Source organism: Gossypium hirsutum, chromosome D11 (genome assembly GCF_007990345.1).
Source record: "Gossypium hirsutum isolate 1008001.06 chromosome D11, Gossypium_hirsutum_v2.1, whole genome shotgun sequence".
Classification (NCBI taxonomy): Eukaryota; Viridiplantae; Streptophyta; class Magnoliopsida; order Malvales; family Malvaceae; genus Gossypium; species Gossypium hirsutum.
The window spans coordinates 64573349-64587912 of record NC_053447.1 but is presented as its reverse complement, the minus strand read 5'-3'; the positions used below and the strand labels follow the sequence as shown (position 1 = coordinate 64587912).

Sequence of the window (14564 nt, the reverse complement as noted above, 5' to 3'; positions counted from 1 at the left end):
TAGAGACTTAATTATTTTTTTAAAAAAAGTTTGAGAGACTTTTTGAAAGTTCAAGTACCTAATTGAGTACAAAAAAGAAAATTAAAGACTTAATTACTTTTTTTAAAAAAGTTTGAAGGCATTTTTTTATGTATTTTAAAAGTTTGAATAACTAATTAAGTGCAGAAAAAAAGATAGAAGCTTAATTTTTTTTTTTCAAATTGAGAATTTTTTACACCATTAAATCTTATTTTCAATATATATGAATGCGAGGCGGTAATTTTTAACTTTAGTGCACTGAATTGATTAATAAAAAATAACTTTAAATACGAATTTAGATTAAGAGTGAATTTAAGGAGGCATGTGTCCTTCGCTTATTAGTTTTTTTTATTAATAAAAAATTATAAATTTTAATTATTAAATAATAAATTAGGCTGGGCTGTTCTGAAATTGAAAATAACAAATTGAAGCTTGGCTCAGGAACCCATGTCTTTTAAGTTTATTTTTTTCAAAAAAAAAAAAACCAAAATTGTTTCTGACCCTTTTTCTGTATTTTGGGTAAGTGAATGAGTAATTCACTAAATGCACAGTGAAAGTAAATAAAATTTAACTTCAGTTCCAGAATTACAACACTAGTCAGAATTACAAAACTAATATATTTTTGGATAAATTTAAGTCCTTGAAGTTTTAATTCTGCCTTTAGATAATTGAGTCAACTTTTAATTATGCCATTATGTTAATGATGTGCTATTTTTTTAATGTTCGTTTTCAAGGTCGATTATGGTATGTATGGGCATGTCTGAAGCAAAAAGTAGAGAATGGAAAAGCAAGACATTATGAATACATAACCAAGTTAAGTCTTTTTGGTTGGATTACAAATCAAAATATTCAATGCTCATTATCCGGCTCTAATATCAATTCACCCAGCTGTAGCATTTCAACCAGCTCCAATTCACACGGCTCTGATATACACGGCTCCATCGATACACGCGGCATTCCTGCACACGGCTCCATCGATACACGCGGCATTGCTGTACACGGCTGCATCATCAATATACACTCCTCCATCGATGCACGCGGCATTGCTGCACACGGCTTTGATTTACGCGGCCTCATTCGTCTATTAACTGCAAAACTCAGGAAGGGCCTCAAAAGAGATTTGGTATCAGGATCATCCCATGTCACTGATTCCCACCACTTCTTTTTATCTACATAAATACAAAGTTTAGGAGGTGAAGATGATAGGACTTGGGGAAGTTTAAGAGGCATCCTTTTTAATTTCGGACAGAGTTTTACCGCAAACCATTCAAGAGATTCACAAACCACTACTGCATCAACACTGCAAATGCTCTTTAATTTAGGCAGAACTTTTAGATCAACTCTCTTTAATTCTGTAAGACAAAATTCCCTGGTAACCCTTCTTCTTTCCTCCCTTCCAATTTCGTCTGATGCTATTATTTCCTCTAGTTGCCGACATTCCGAAACCTTAAGCTCCTTTAAATTTGGCGGCATGGAGTTTGGAGAGAACAACTTTTTCATATTGTTTATTTGCCATATTACAAGATATTTAAGAGAGGAAAAGGTGCCAAGTGAACTTAGGACAAACCTGGAGAAAATCGGGTATTCTTCACGACCATAATAAGCGCAATTAGTGACATGCAATTCCTCAATGTGACGTGGAAGCATAATCTGGTTGGGATAGATATCACAATCCCATAATTCAATCCTTTTGGATGTATAAATTTCCGTTTCCCATTTTCTTTTACCCACAAGGATGATGAATTGACTGAGGTCCTCTCGACCATGAAAAGCTTGGAGATACATGTTCAAGTTGTCAAGGTCGTAAAAGCTCCCTTCAAAGGTTTCCAATTTCTTCAACTCACTAACCTCCTTTCCGCTTATCAATGATCGACCAACGTTTAAATCTTGAAGGCAAGAAAGTCTTGACAAGAGTCCACTTGGGATCTCATTTACATTCTTCAAAAAATCCTCCAACTTTAGGTACTTCAGGCTGGACAAGTTTTCCATCCCATGAGGGACTTCCTTGATTTTTGTTCCTCGAAGATCCAACTCTTTTAAAACTCGAAGCTTTGACAACGATGGCACATACTCTAAATGATCACAGTAAGCAAGCAATAATGCAGTGAGATTCTTCAAATTTGATATGGAATTTGGGAGACTCTTGATAGGATTACGAGAAAGCTTAAGAATCTTGAGTCCATCCATATGGTTGAAGAAACCTTTGGGAATACTCTTGATACCACAACCAGGCAGCAACAATGTTGTGAGAATCGGACACTTTGGAGGTGACATTTCCGAGGGATACAGAACTTCTAACTTCCGATTCCTCATCAATGAAACCTTCTCCAAATCCTCACTCCATTCTTGCACATTTGGCGGCTCCCTTAATCCCATGCCCGCTTTTACCAAAAATCGAGGTTTTGCACTTGTGATATGTAATGCCATGTCCCTTACAAGATCATGCATCTTTATTAATCTTTTATTGTCGCTTCCCCGAAAAACTTCTAACAAACAATTCCTCAAGAGTTTATTCATTATTGTATGACCCCTGTCAAATTCTGCCTGCCTGCTATCCATTTCTTCCACAAGCCCTTCTGCAATCCATAGTTGAACAAGCTCTCTCTCTCCAATGCTCCTATCTCGAGGATATAAAGCACAACTGAGGAAACAATGTTGAAGTTTTGGATCATTCAAACGATCATAACTAAATTGCAGCTGCTGGAGCACCTCATCTTCCAGTCCATTAATACTTTGTTTGTGTTCAGTTAATTCCTTTAGTGCGTTCCTCCATTCAAATAGGTTATCAATGCCCTTCATAGAAGAAGCTACAGTAATTACTCCCAATGGCAAACCCCCACAACGCTTAGCAATCTTTTTTGCAATTGGTTCAACCCCTATAACATTTAGAATATCCCGACCCACCTTTTCAGAGAACAAGTTCCATGCCTCTTCTTCCACCAAAGGCTTTACTTTAATTGCTCTACAACCCATTTTTTGGCACACATCAATTGATCGCGTTGTCAACACTAATTTAATCCCAGTAGATGGCTCAGGAATTCCCACCTTCTCAAGGGAAACCGCTTCCCATATATCGTCCAAGATCACCACAAATCGACTCTTCCGAGACAATGTTTCAAACAGCATCCCTGCCCTTCTTGTTTCACATTCGTCACCACAAAAAGTTACTTCAATTTGACTTGCAATGGCCTTCTGTAGCTTAGCAATACTCATCTCCTTGGATGCAGTGATCCAAATCACAATATCGAAGTTCTCCCTCTCTTGTAAGAGTTGATTGTTTATAAGTTTCATGATGCTTGTTTTCCCCACACCACCCATCCCCCAAACTCCAATCTTTTCAACCTCATCATCCATCAAGCACTTCCAAATCTCTTCCATACGGGCCTTTGTACCTTCACCTGATAATCTTCTTGTCGACAAAACCTGTCCAATCCATTGAGGATTGTCAACGACCAAACCTTCCTGAAATTTGCCTTGTTGAATAAGTTCCTCAACTTCTCTTGTCCTCCTTAACACATCGTCTGCATGAAATCCACGTCTAAGAGTACTGCTTTCACCGATTCGTTCATTAAGGTTTTGAACTTCGCCATTGATTCTTTCAACGTTTTCCAACCATATCTGGACCTCCCTCTTGAGTTTCTTTCTTGGCTGCAGCTCTGCGTTGATTCTAGAATCTGTATCTTCCCTCACACCATTCAATTCCATTACTTTCCTGTTCAACTCATTCAGATGCTGGTCAAGGCTTCTGTTATTGTCCCAGTGCTTATCAATCTTATTCAGAGCAAATTCCATGGCTGTAAGTTAAGAGTACTGCATAACATGTAATATGTTAGAAACTAAATAATAATGCATAGTCAGTTGTATGTATCTAACCATGGCTAAAAAATAACATAATCTTTTTAACAGATTCCACAAGAAATTTCACAAGTTATAAAGATGTAATCAAGAAAATTTCCCTCAAAAATGATGAAATGAAATTAATAGAAAATAGATATCTAGAGTCAATCCAAATAAATGACCATAAGGAATTCTAAAATGTTATTGCTCGATTTTTAATGCAATAGCAGATTTTGTTGTTTCAGTGTCATTTTTATAGTACGTTAACATGCTAAAATATCGACCTACTGTTATTAAGCTCCGGAATAGGAGATTACAAATTTGTAAATTATACTTTAGAAAGCAAATCCTAATCTCAGTTCCAATGCTAGGATAATCCTCCTTCATTTACTCTTCTATAGTAAAATGTGCCTAATGAGATCTTGGAAGCACATGAACTGTAGTTGTACCAAGTTAGAACACCAATCATTAACAATTTGCATCAAGTTGTAGTTAGTGAGCTCTGTTATAGAGTCTTGATTTTTCGATATTCTAACACATATGTCTTCAGATATATACATAAATGTGATCTTCCTAGTATATGAAAATAACTGACACTCACCCTTTGAAGTGGGCAACATATATAGTTAATGAGCATGGAGCAAAAAGCAATATATGTCATTGCAAGCATGAAAAGGAACCAAGTTTGTTGCAGTTTATGAGACTTGAAAGAACAATAAAAAAGGTGAAATTCAAGAAATACCTTTTCTGACTAACTTGTTGGATGGGTGATGATGACCACAAATGAGGAAAGCAAGCAAAAGATGTTGCTGATAATATGATGGGGAACTGGTAGAAGAGAGCCACTCCAAAGGGTTTTGTCAAGCTGCCTCTCACTCACCTAAACTTACTTTCCCCTACAACACAAAGGAAACCACTGCTGAAAGCTGAAATACCGATGAATTTTAACTAAATTTTTTTATAAATGAATGTTAATAAAAATATCAAACTTTTGGATAAAATATAAATATATATGAAGTTATTTGAATTTGGTAATTTTTAGTTACTTGATACTAAAAATTTTCTTCTTATTGGTAATCACTGTAGGTTGGACAATCAATAGAACATAAAATATATATATTATAAGTCATTTTAATTTTTTTCTTTTAAAATAAATTTCATATTTTAAATTTTAAAATGATTATAAATAATTTTAGTAATAAAATTTAAATTTATTTCAAAACATGAAATTTATTTGTTTTAAGAAAAGTTATTTTATTGTTTTTGAAATTAATATATATTCCAAAACAAATCTGAAGCAATGGTTGTTCAGATTCACTGTACACTTGAAATAAAAAATCATAATTTTTTTTAAATATAGTTATTTTTAAATTATAAAAGTACTAAAAAGATTTTTCAGAATCAACCTCAACAACTCATCATTTTAGTTACATATTTCACGATTTTCGACATATATGAAAAAGAAAACGACACTCACCCTGAAAATGGCAACATAAGTAATTGCGAGCATAGTATGTTGCAGTTTAGGAGGCTTGAAAGAAGAATAAAAAGGTGAGATTCAATCAAAATACTAACTTGTTGGATGGGAGATAATGAGCAGAAATGAACCTCCTGATATTATGATGCCAAACTGCTAGAAAAGAGCCACTCCAGTGGGTTTTCTATGCCTGCCCTTGAATCACCTACGACACCAAAGAAACAGGTGCGAAAGCCATTGATACAACAAAGGAAATACTTTTTCTAGGAAGATACGAGGAAAGCAAGTTTCAGTCTTAGAAAAAGCTTTCACTGCAATGACTTTATAAAGGAAATACTTTTTTGGACAAAACACTAAAAAAAACCTATTTTTTATAAAATTTACCAAAATGGGCCCGGTAATAAATTAATTATCAGAATGGCCTAATTCCCCGAAAGCGTGTACCCGTTAGTGCAATGTCAGGGGACGTGACAATAAAACGCTTTCTTAAGGAAGCGCTTTGCTTACGAGGACCAAAAGTGTGCCCTTAAGGACGAGTTTTCCTACCACATAAACGCTCCCTTGGAGACGCGTTTTGCCCGCTCGTGAACAGTAGCAACGACTACTTTTTTGACATTTGGTGACCCCCCAACGGTAAAAAACAAACTATAAGACCCCCCTTTCATTTTTTTTCACAACTAAATCCTTTCTCTCAATTTCTCTTTAATATTCTCTCAAATTTCTCTGAATTTGCTCTCAATTTCCTCTCAAATTTCTCTCAAATTCCTATTTAAAAGAGCTTAAATTTTTTAATTATTTTTAAAAAAGTTTTAAATTTTATTTTTTAATAGTTTTTTTAAATCGTAAAAATTTGTACCAATTTAGCAATGGCCGGAGAATTGCTTCGTCTTGACGACAAGCACATATCCGTCGAACAAATTAAAATAGTAAGTGTCAAATTTAATTTTTAAATATTATTTAAGATTTTTTTATTTATGCAATTTTAAATAATTATTATTTTATTATTTGTTATAAAAGTCTGTAGATCGGATATTACAATGCTATATCCGTAATATGCATGGTCCTCCATCACTGTTGGTAGAGAATTACCTGCGGGAAGCGGGTTTTTGGCACGTGGCAACAGTAGGCCGGGGATGCAAGTTGGACCCGAAACTTATCAGTGCATTGATTGAGAGGTGGAGACCCGAGACGCACACATTCCATCTTTCATGTGGAGAGTGCACTATCACATTGAAAGATGTCAATTTGCAATTAGGATTGCCGGTGGATGGGTACCCTGTAATGACTCAAAATTCACGGGCATCGAAAAAGTATAATATCGGGCCTCCGTCTTGGTAAATTGAGTTCGAAAATAATTATTAGAAATATTTACGAGGCTAGTGGTGTGTTTAAGTAGGTTTTGGATAGGTGAATTTAGTTTAATTATGAGTAATAAGTAAAAAAGATTAAATTGAATAAAGAGTGAAAGTCTAATTATAGATTAAAAGAAAGTGAAAAGGGCTAAAATGGCAATTAAGCCATTTATATGAAATGAGGCGGCATAAATGCTTAAAATCTAAGATTTTAATTAAGATATATATAAATATTATATGTATATAATTATTATAATTATTTATTCAAATGGTAATTTATATTAATTATATTATTTTATTATGGAATAATTTAAAATTAAGACAAATGTGTGGTGATAGGATGGTACAAGTGTAATAATATATATATATACACTTGTATTATAATTATTATTTACTTAAAATTTAAGTAAAAGATATTAATTAATTAATTAATTAATTATATCATGAGATTTTTATTTGGTAAACAAATTAAATAATGACAATTGTAATAAAACTATTGGCACAAATGTAAAAATATTAGTGTGACCAAATGTAAAATGAATATTGATATTAAATAGATATTAATATAATATAAAGTAAATGAAATAAAAGAAAATAAAAACAAAGCAAAAGAAAAGAAAGAAACATAATAGAAGTGACGAAACAGAGAAGAAACAGGGGAGAAAGAAAGAAAGAAAAAAAAGGGAAAATAAGGTTTTTGAAGCTTGAAATTTAATTTGGTAAGTTAATTTAGCCCTTTTCTCTTAATTCTAATGTTTTAGAAGTTTTAAAACAAGGTTTTCATGGAATTAAATTGATATTTAGAAAGTTCATAGGTTTTCAAGTATAGTTTATGTTGAATAAATTGTTGAATTAGGGATTTAATTGAATGAATTTTAAGTTAGAATTGATAAAGGATTAAATTGTAAAAGAAACTATAAGTTTTGTGTTTTAGGGACTAAATTGAGGGAAATTTCGAAATTAGGAAAATATGCTGAAATTTTAATAGTTAAATTTGAGTTTGGATGAAATTTGAATAGAAATGGAGTGTGAATTGAATTAGGAAAGTAAATAAACTTAGTTAAGATTAAATTGGGAATAAGATGAGAATTGATTAGAAATTCAATTATTTACTTTAATTTAATGCTGTAATTAATAGAAAAAATTATTATTATTTTCGTAGCTAACAAAGAACCCGAGGCATCGGCATCAAAAGGAAAGGAGAAAGCTATTTAGGACTAAAACGGGAGATTTACGGTTTGTATTACTATAATTCAAGTTATTTATTATTAAATGTTAAATTTAATTTATGTGTTTTGTAAAAAAAAAAGAGTTAGGTAAGTATAAGTATTATTATTATTATTATTATTATTATTATTATGAGTGAGATTTAAATTGAATAATTAATATAAATTAATAATTAAATTGTTTGTTAATTGAAAAATAATTAGTGATTTGAATTTGATTGGAAAGTGAATTAAATTATGATTATGTGTGAATATGTGAATTGCGTATTGATTGAAAAGTTGTTTGAATTGAATCGAAGTATGTTTATATGTGAATCTCTGAAATATGTTTTGGTATTGAAAGGAATATTGATTTGAAAATGAAAAATTGAATTTTGAATTGAATTGTGATTGAAAGTGAAAAAGTGAAATTGAATTGAAATGTGAATTTGGAGACCCTATTAACTAGTCGGGCTGAGTCGGATATAGTTGGCATGCCATGGGATTGGAAGAGTTCAGGGATACTTCGACCTTGAGTCGATGAGACACTGGGTGTCACTATATTTCTTCGGATAGATTCGATGAGGTACTGGGTACCAACTTTTTTCGGCTTCGCCGATATTTTTATTTATGTATTTTTAGAAAATTATTAATTTATTATTTGTTATAAAAGTCTGAAGATCGGGTATTGGAATGCACTATCCGGAATATGTATGGTCCTCCATCACCGTTAGTAGAGAACTACCTGCGGGAAGCGGGTTTTTGGCACGTGGCGACGGTAGGCCAGGGATGCAAGTTGGAGCCGAAACTGATCAGTGCATTGATCGAGAGGTGGAGACCCGAGACGCACACATTTCATCTTCCATGTGGTGAGTGCACTATCACTCTAGAAGATGTCCATCTGCAATTGGGATTGCCGGTGGACGGGTACCCAGTCACCGGGTCTGCCCAATCTAGCAATTAGGAGGCGGTGTGCTACGAGCTTTTGGGCGCTGTTCCGGATAAAATGGATAGAGGTAAGGTGGAGATGGGCTGGTTACGTGCCACCTTCCCCTATCCGAATGCAAATCCAACCGAAATTGAAAGAATTCGATATGCTCGATCATACATTCTTCAAATAATTGGAGGTTATCTGATGCCCGACACGTCACGGAGCCGTGTACATCTAAGATGGCTGCTAAAACTCGTTGATTTTAGAGGAGCCGGTGAATTTAGTTGGGGGTCTACCGTCTTGGCAACATTATATCAGGAGATGTGCGGGGCGACGCGACCGAAGAGAGCAAACATTGGAGGTTGCCTGCCACTACTGCAATTATGGGCACGGTTTCGCTTTCCATTTCTATGTCCTCGAGTGAACCACTCACATACATTCCCACTCGTAACGAGGTAAAATTTATATTACATTTTGGAATTGTTATGTAGATTTTGTAAGAATAAAAGTATGCTAAAAATTTATTTAATTAGGTGGAACCATCTGGCAAGTTATCGTGGATTACCGTCTGAACTTGAAGATATACGGGTTCTATTGGAGCAACGGTCGGAAGCAAAAGTAAGTATTATTGCAAATAGATATTTCCATACATTCGCTAGTGGGACCGGTATATAGTATTTAGTATTTAGTATTTAGTATTATGTATATAACTGATGTTTCTATCATGTTCATGTAGTTTCAATGGACACCATACGAGGATCCGGCAATCCGGGCAGTAATCCCGGAAGAGTTTTTACAAAATCCGAACACTTGGCACGCGAAAGTGGTGTTGATCAACTATGCAACTGTGGAGCCCCACCAAACAGACAGAGTCCTACGACAGTTTGGATGTAGACAACCGATTCCTGCGGACCCTGAGGTGTTTGACGATCACCACAAAATCGACATTCGGCTATTAGGTACGGATTGGCCTAGATACTGGTCAGAGTACACGGAAATGTGGGAAAATCGGCATGAATATCTACCTACTTGGGAAGAAATCATTGTTCCGGAGTTAGCGTACGTTCCAGAATACATGCCATGGTTTAGGATCCATGGGAAGCCGTATTTACTTACGCCAGAGGAGAGGCAACGGCAATTACGTCTCGGAAGGGGAAGGCGCGGGCCTCTAAATCCAAGGCGAGAAGACTTCGAAGGCAACCCCTCAACGAGGACCAGACAGTCACCCGACGCATCATCAGCGGGCATGCAATCACCAGCCCCAACGAGAGCACTGACGCAGTCACCTAACGCAGCAATTCAACTGATGATACCGACGCAATCGCCTTTCCCTATGATGCCAGGTGTGTTTCCTAGCCCTTATATGTACCCTAACCCGTACATGTATCCTTTTCCGAATCCTATGGCAGGTTGGAGCCAAATGCCCGGATCAGCTCCATTTCCTGTTATGCCGAGTGGACCACTGATAACTAGGGCAGCGGCGCAGGAGGGGTCGCAAGGGGAGCCGTCGGGGAGCTCTCCTTTTTACCAATCGCCAGCAACGCATGGCTTTCAAACACCGTCGCCGTTCATGATACAAACACCTCCACATACACTATTCTTTGTAGGTGGATCATCGTCCCAAGTCCGACAACCAGACGCCGAACCGGAAGAACAACAATCACCACTGGAGGAAGAACAACCGCCGCCAGAAGCTAGAGGAAGGAGGAATCCAGCGCGTAATCGTCGACCTCCGCCATGTGGAACCGAATCCCCCGGTCATAGACATTGATTACCGTATTAAAATTTATTATTTGATGTAATGAAATAGAAGTTTATTTGATGTAATACGCATAGAAATTTTCCCGAGTTATTTTGATATTATTTGATATAATAAAACAGAAGATCTATTTGATGTAATAAAAATCGTAATTTATTTCATACCCTAACCCTAACCCTAACCTAATTTAATTAAAAACCTTAACCCTAACCTAATTTAATTAAAAACCCTAACCCTAACCTAATTTGATTAAAACCCCTAACTTTAACCTAATTTAATTAAAAACCCTAACCCTAACCTAATTTAATTAAAACCCCTAACCTTAACCTAATTTAATTAAAAACCCTAACCTTAACCTAATTTAATTAAAACCCCTAACCTTAACCTAATTTAATTAAAAACCCTAACCTAATTTATTTAAAAACCATAACATAATTTTACCTAATTTGATAATCTTACTAACCATTAACACACTTTTTTGGGCTTAATAATTTTACATAATTTGATAAATTTACTAACCATTAACAGAAGTTATTGGGCTTAATAATTTTACATAGTTTTACATAATGTTAGATTTGGTAAAATGTTTTGACTGGTACTAACAATTAAGAAATTAAAGTATTTTGATAATTTTACTAGCAATTATCACAATTATCAATTAATAATTGAATAAAAATATAATTTTTTCTACAATTACATTCAACTATTGCGATTAGGGCATGATCGACTTGTATGGCCTGGGTTCCTACACCATCCGCACAACTTCTGTTGACTGGTTGTTTCACGGATATCCATATTGTTCCGTATTCTAGTGGAGCAAGGTCAACCCTTCGGCTTGCGACGCAATTTTTTATCCGGTAACAGCTTAAAAGGAGCAAGAGATACGGGCGGCCACTTACGTTCATCTGGGACCGGTGGGAGAACGTGTCTCCATACGTTGTACATGTTTTCTAATTTGTACACTTCGTCCACATAACTCAGCGGATCCAGACGGAGTTTCTGACAAGCTGCAATAACATGAGCGCATGGATAACGAAGTGCATCAAACTTCCCACAGTCACACGTCTTGTTTCGCAAGTGTACACGATATTGCCCGCCAACAACACCTTGGTGCGGTCTGTCAAACTCCGTCACGCGAAACCATAAATTATCTCGATTGTGCAACACTGTGTGCATGATGTTTGCCCTCGCCTTCGCCTTGTTAATTTCTTGAACTACCTTACTGCACCATACATGGCCACCCTGCATCTGGCCTGCATAAGTTGCTGCTCGCTTTGGAAATAGCGCCGCCAAACGGAAATATGTCTCACGCACAACCGATGTTATCGGTAGATGGCGCGTTCCTTTAAGAACAAAATTTATGCATTCTGCCAGGTTCGACGTCATATGGCCATATCGTAGGCCTCCGTCGTATGCTTGTGCCCACTGTTCGAAATTTATGTTACAAAGGTAGTCCGCCCCTTATTCGTTTTGGGATCGTAAAATTGCCAACATCTCGTGAAAACGATCTTTATTTATTTCATACCCTGACAATATAAGTTCATAGCGAATATTTTATACCACTTCTACCAATAAAACTAAGGTAAATTTACAAACGAAATAATACAGTTATAGAGTAAATACCCATGTTGGTCACTTGCCGTCGTTCGCTCTTAGATGGATATTGCTTGTAGTAGTTTGAAGCAACGTGTCTTAGGCAATATCTATGGTGTGTACGTTGCCACAAGCTTCCCTCTCGATCAAATGCAGCTAGTATACCGGCGCCCCGGTCTGAAATAATGCAAATATCAGGTTGGGGGCACACATGCCTCCTTAACCTAGAGAGGAAGAAATCCCAGTCATCAGACGACTCCCCCGGTGTTATTGCAAATGCAATTGGAAGAATTCTCCCACCGCCGTCCTGTGCCACTACAACCAATAGTCGATGAGTATACCTACCGAACATGAAGGTACCGTCAGTTTGTACCAAGGGCTTGCAGTATGGAAATGCATCTCGACATTGCTTAAAGGTCCAAAATAGGCGTTTGAACACTTGGCATCCACGTAGCAATCAGTCGTTGTAGTACGAATATTCCGTTTCAAGGTCTGTGATGGCACTTGGGACGTATCTCTCTAGCACCTGACACCACTGTCATATTTCATTATATGAGGCGTCCCACCCACTATGCATCTTCTCCAACGCCTTTTGCTTAGCTATCCACGCCTTGCGGTAAGAGGGCGTGTACCCCATTTGGCTACGGATATTGACAATTATCATCGGCACTGAAGTCCTAGGATCTATTTTTATCGTGGGCAGTATCAAGCTAGCTAACATAGCTAAATCCATTTTAGGATGATCTTGTGAAACACCTACAGAGGGAGTACATTAAACAATGCAACATGGAAAAATAAAATTATTATTCAGATACATTCAATACTGTACCTGCAGCACATGTATGTGGACCTTTCTACTTTTTTATCTCCCACAATCCTGTCCTTTTCCTTAACGAGGCGACGATTTTCCATGAACATGTGCTGTCTTGCACCGCACACTTCGCCTCAAACTTATCAAATTTTGATTTAGCGACGTGGTAATTAACGCCGTTTTTGATGCTATGCTGTTTCAAAGCACCAATAAAATAATCCTTATTGGTAAACTGATTACCAACTTCAAGTTCACTGAAATCTACCCCCGAACTTGTACGATCGCGCAACTGGTGTGGTAGATCTGAAAACTCTAACGCATCATGTGCTGCCAGATCGACATTATGCATGTGGGCTGGAGGTGAGTATGCTCTGAATCGTGGATTTTCTTCATCATCTGAACTCCTTTCACCATCTTCACCTTCTGTTGGAATAGGCTCCGGTTTAGAAAATAATCTCACCTCTGCACTATCTGGCCTAGGCTCTCGAGGTGGATCCATATCGGAGTCATCTTCTAACCCACAATCATCTGCAGTGTACGACGTCCCCTCACCGGTTGATGTCGTAGGTAGTACGTCATCCCTTCTTCTTGGCATTTGATAACGTCCCCAATTAGATGTAGATTGCCATCTATTAGAACTTGATGCAGTTCCCCAGTACGTATTTCCAGCGTCAAACGTCGAGCCACCGACGTACATGTCCCATCCACCGATAGAGTGCCTTGCGGGGGATGTGCATTCGACACCGCTACCGAACATGGGCTGTTCCGTATTTTGTAACCCGTTAATCGAGTGTCGGCCAGGGTTCGTGTATACATCTCGAACACCGGACGGAAGTACATCAGTTGGCGACGTAAATTGTACATATAACTCAATATAAGTTGCTCCGCTAGCAAGATGAGTCTGCACCATTGCCTCCAAGCTACGAGCACCTTTTATGTCGAACGAGTCATATGTCACTGGATCAACACAAGAACAAAATCGATACGTGATTGACAGAACTTTCATTGGCGTCGTTTCAAAGATTTTATGCCTAATTCTTTTACGAAGTTCTGTCAAATCTATGTTCTGGTTAAATGACAGTCGCACCGTATTCTCCGACAAAAAAACAACACCATTTCGGTGTGGCAAACCTCACCATCATAGTAAATAACAGCACTAATACGTTCACTCATTTTGAAACTCTTACTTTCTTAGTCTCTCTAAAATGTTTCTGCTATGACTTATGCATTCTAAGAACATTTTCTGTCTAATTTATAGCCTCAGCCCAAACTTGCTACTGTAGCAAAATCGCGTCCACGAGGGCGCGATTTTATACTATTTGTTCAGAAACGTCAAAAAAAAATATTTATTACATGACCAACTGTAGTGAAATCGCGTCCACGAGGGCACGATTTCACAATTTCTTCTCAATTAGCATCCACGAGGGCGCGATTTTATACTATTTGCTCAGAAACGTCAAAAAAATTATTTCTTACATGACCAACTGTAGCGAAATCGCGTCCACGAGGGCACGATTTCACAATTTCTTCCCAATTAGCATCCTCGAGGGCGCGATTTTATACTATTTGTCCAGAAACGTC

General features: G+C 36.8%; 1 protein-coding gene across 4 annotated transcripts; it reads right to left on the bottom strand.

Moving 5' to 3' along the window:
• Nucleotides 1–798: 798 nt before the first annotated feature.
• On the bottom strand, nucleotides 799–5631 carry LOC107929706 (disease resistance protein RFL1-like). 4 transcript variants are annotated; one of them, XM_041104843.1, is made up of 3 exons: nucleotides 5333–5631; nucleotides 4598–4751; nucleotides 799–3828 (listed from the first exon to the last, which is right to left on the bottom strand). In XM_041104843.1, the coding sequence occupies exon 3, from the start codon at nucleotides 3808–3810 to the stop codon at nucleotides 868–870; it is 2943 nt and encodes a 980-aa protein (XP_040960777.1). In that variant the 5' UTR covers nucleotides 3811–3828; nucleotides 4598–4751; nucleotides 5333–5631; the 3' UTR covers nucleotides 799–867. The 4 variants fall into 4 exon arrangements, with proteins under 4 accessions (XP_040960777.1, XP_040960778.1, XP_040960776.1 ...); XM_041104844.1 differs by having other exon boundaries at nucleotides 5431–5631; XM_041104842.1 differs by having other exon boundaries at nucleotides 5464–5631.
• Nucleotides 5632–14564: the final 8933 nt, after the last annotated feature.

Bases quoted from the DNA above. Each gene is read 5' to 3' on its own strand.
- LOC107929706 (XM_041104843.1), bottom strand. From the start codon at position 3,810: ATGGAATTTGCTCTGAATAAGATTGATAAGCACTGGGACAATAACAGA.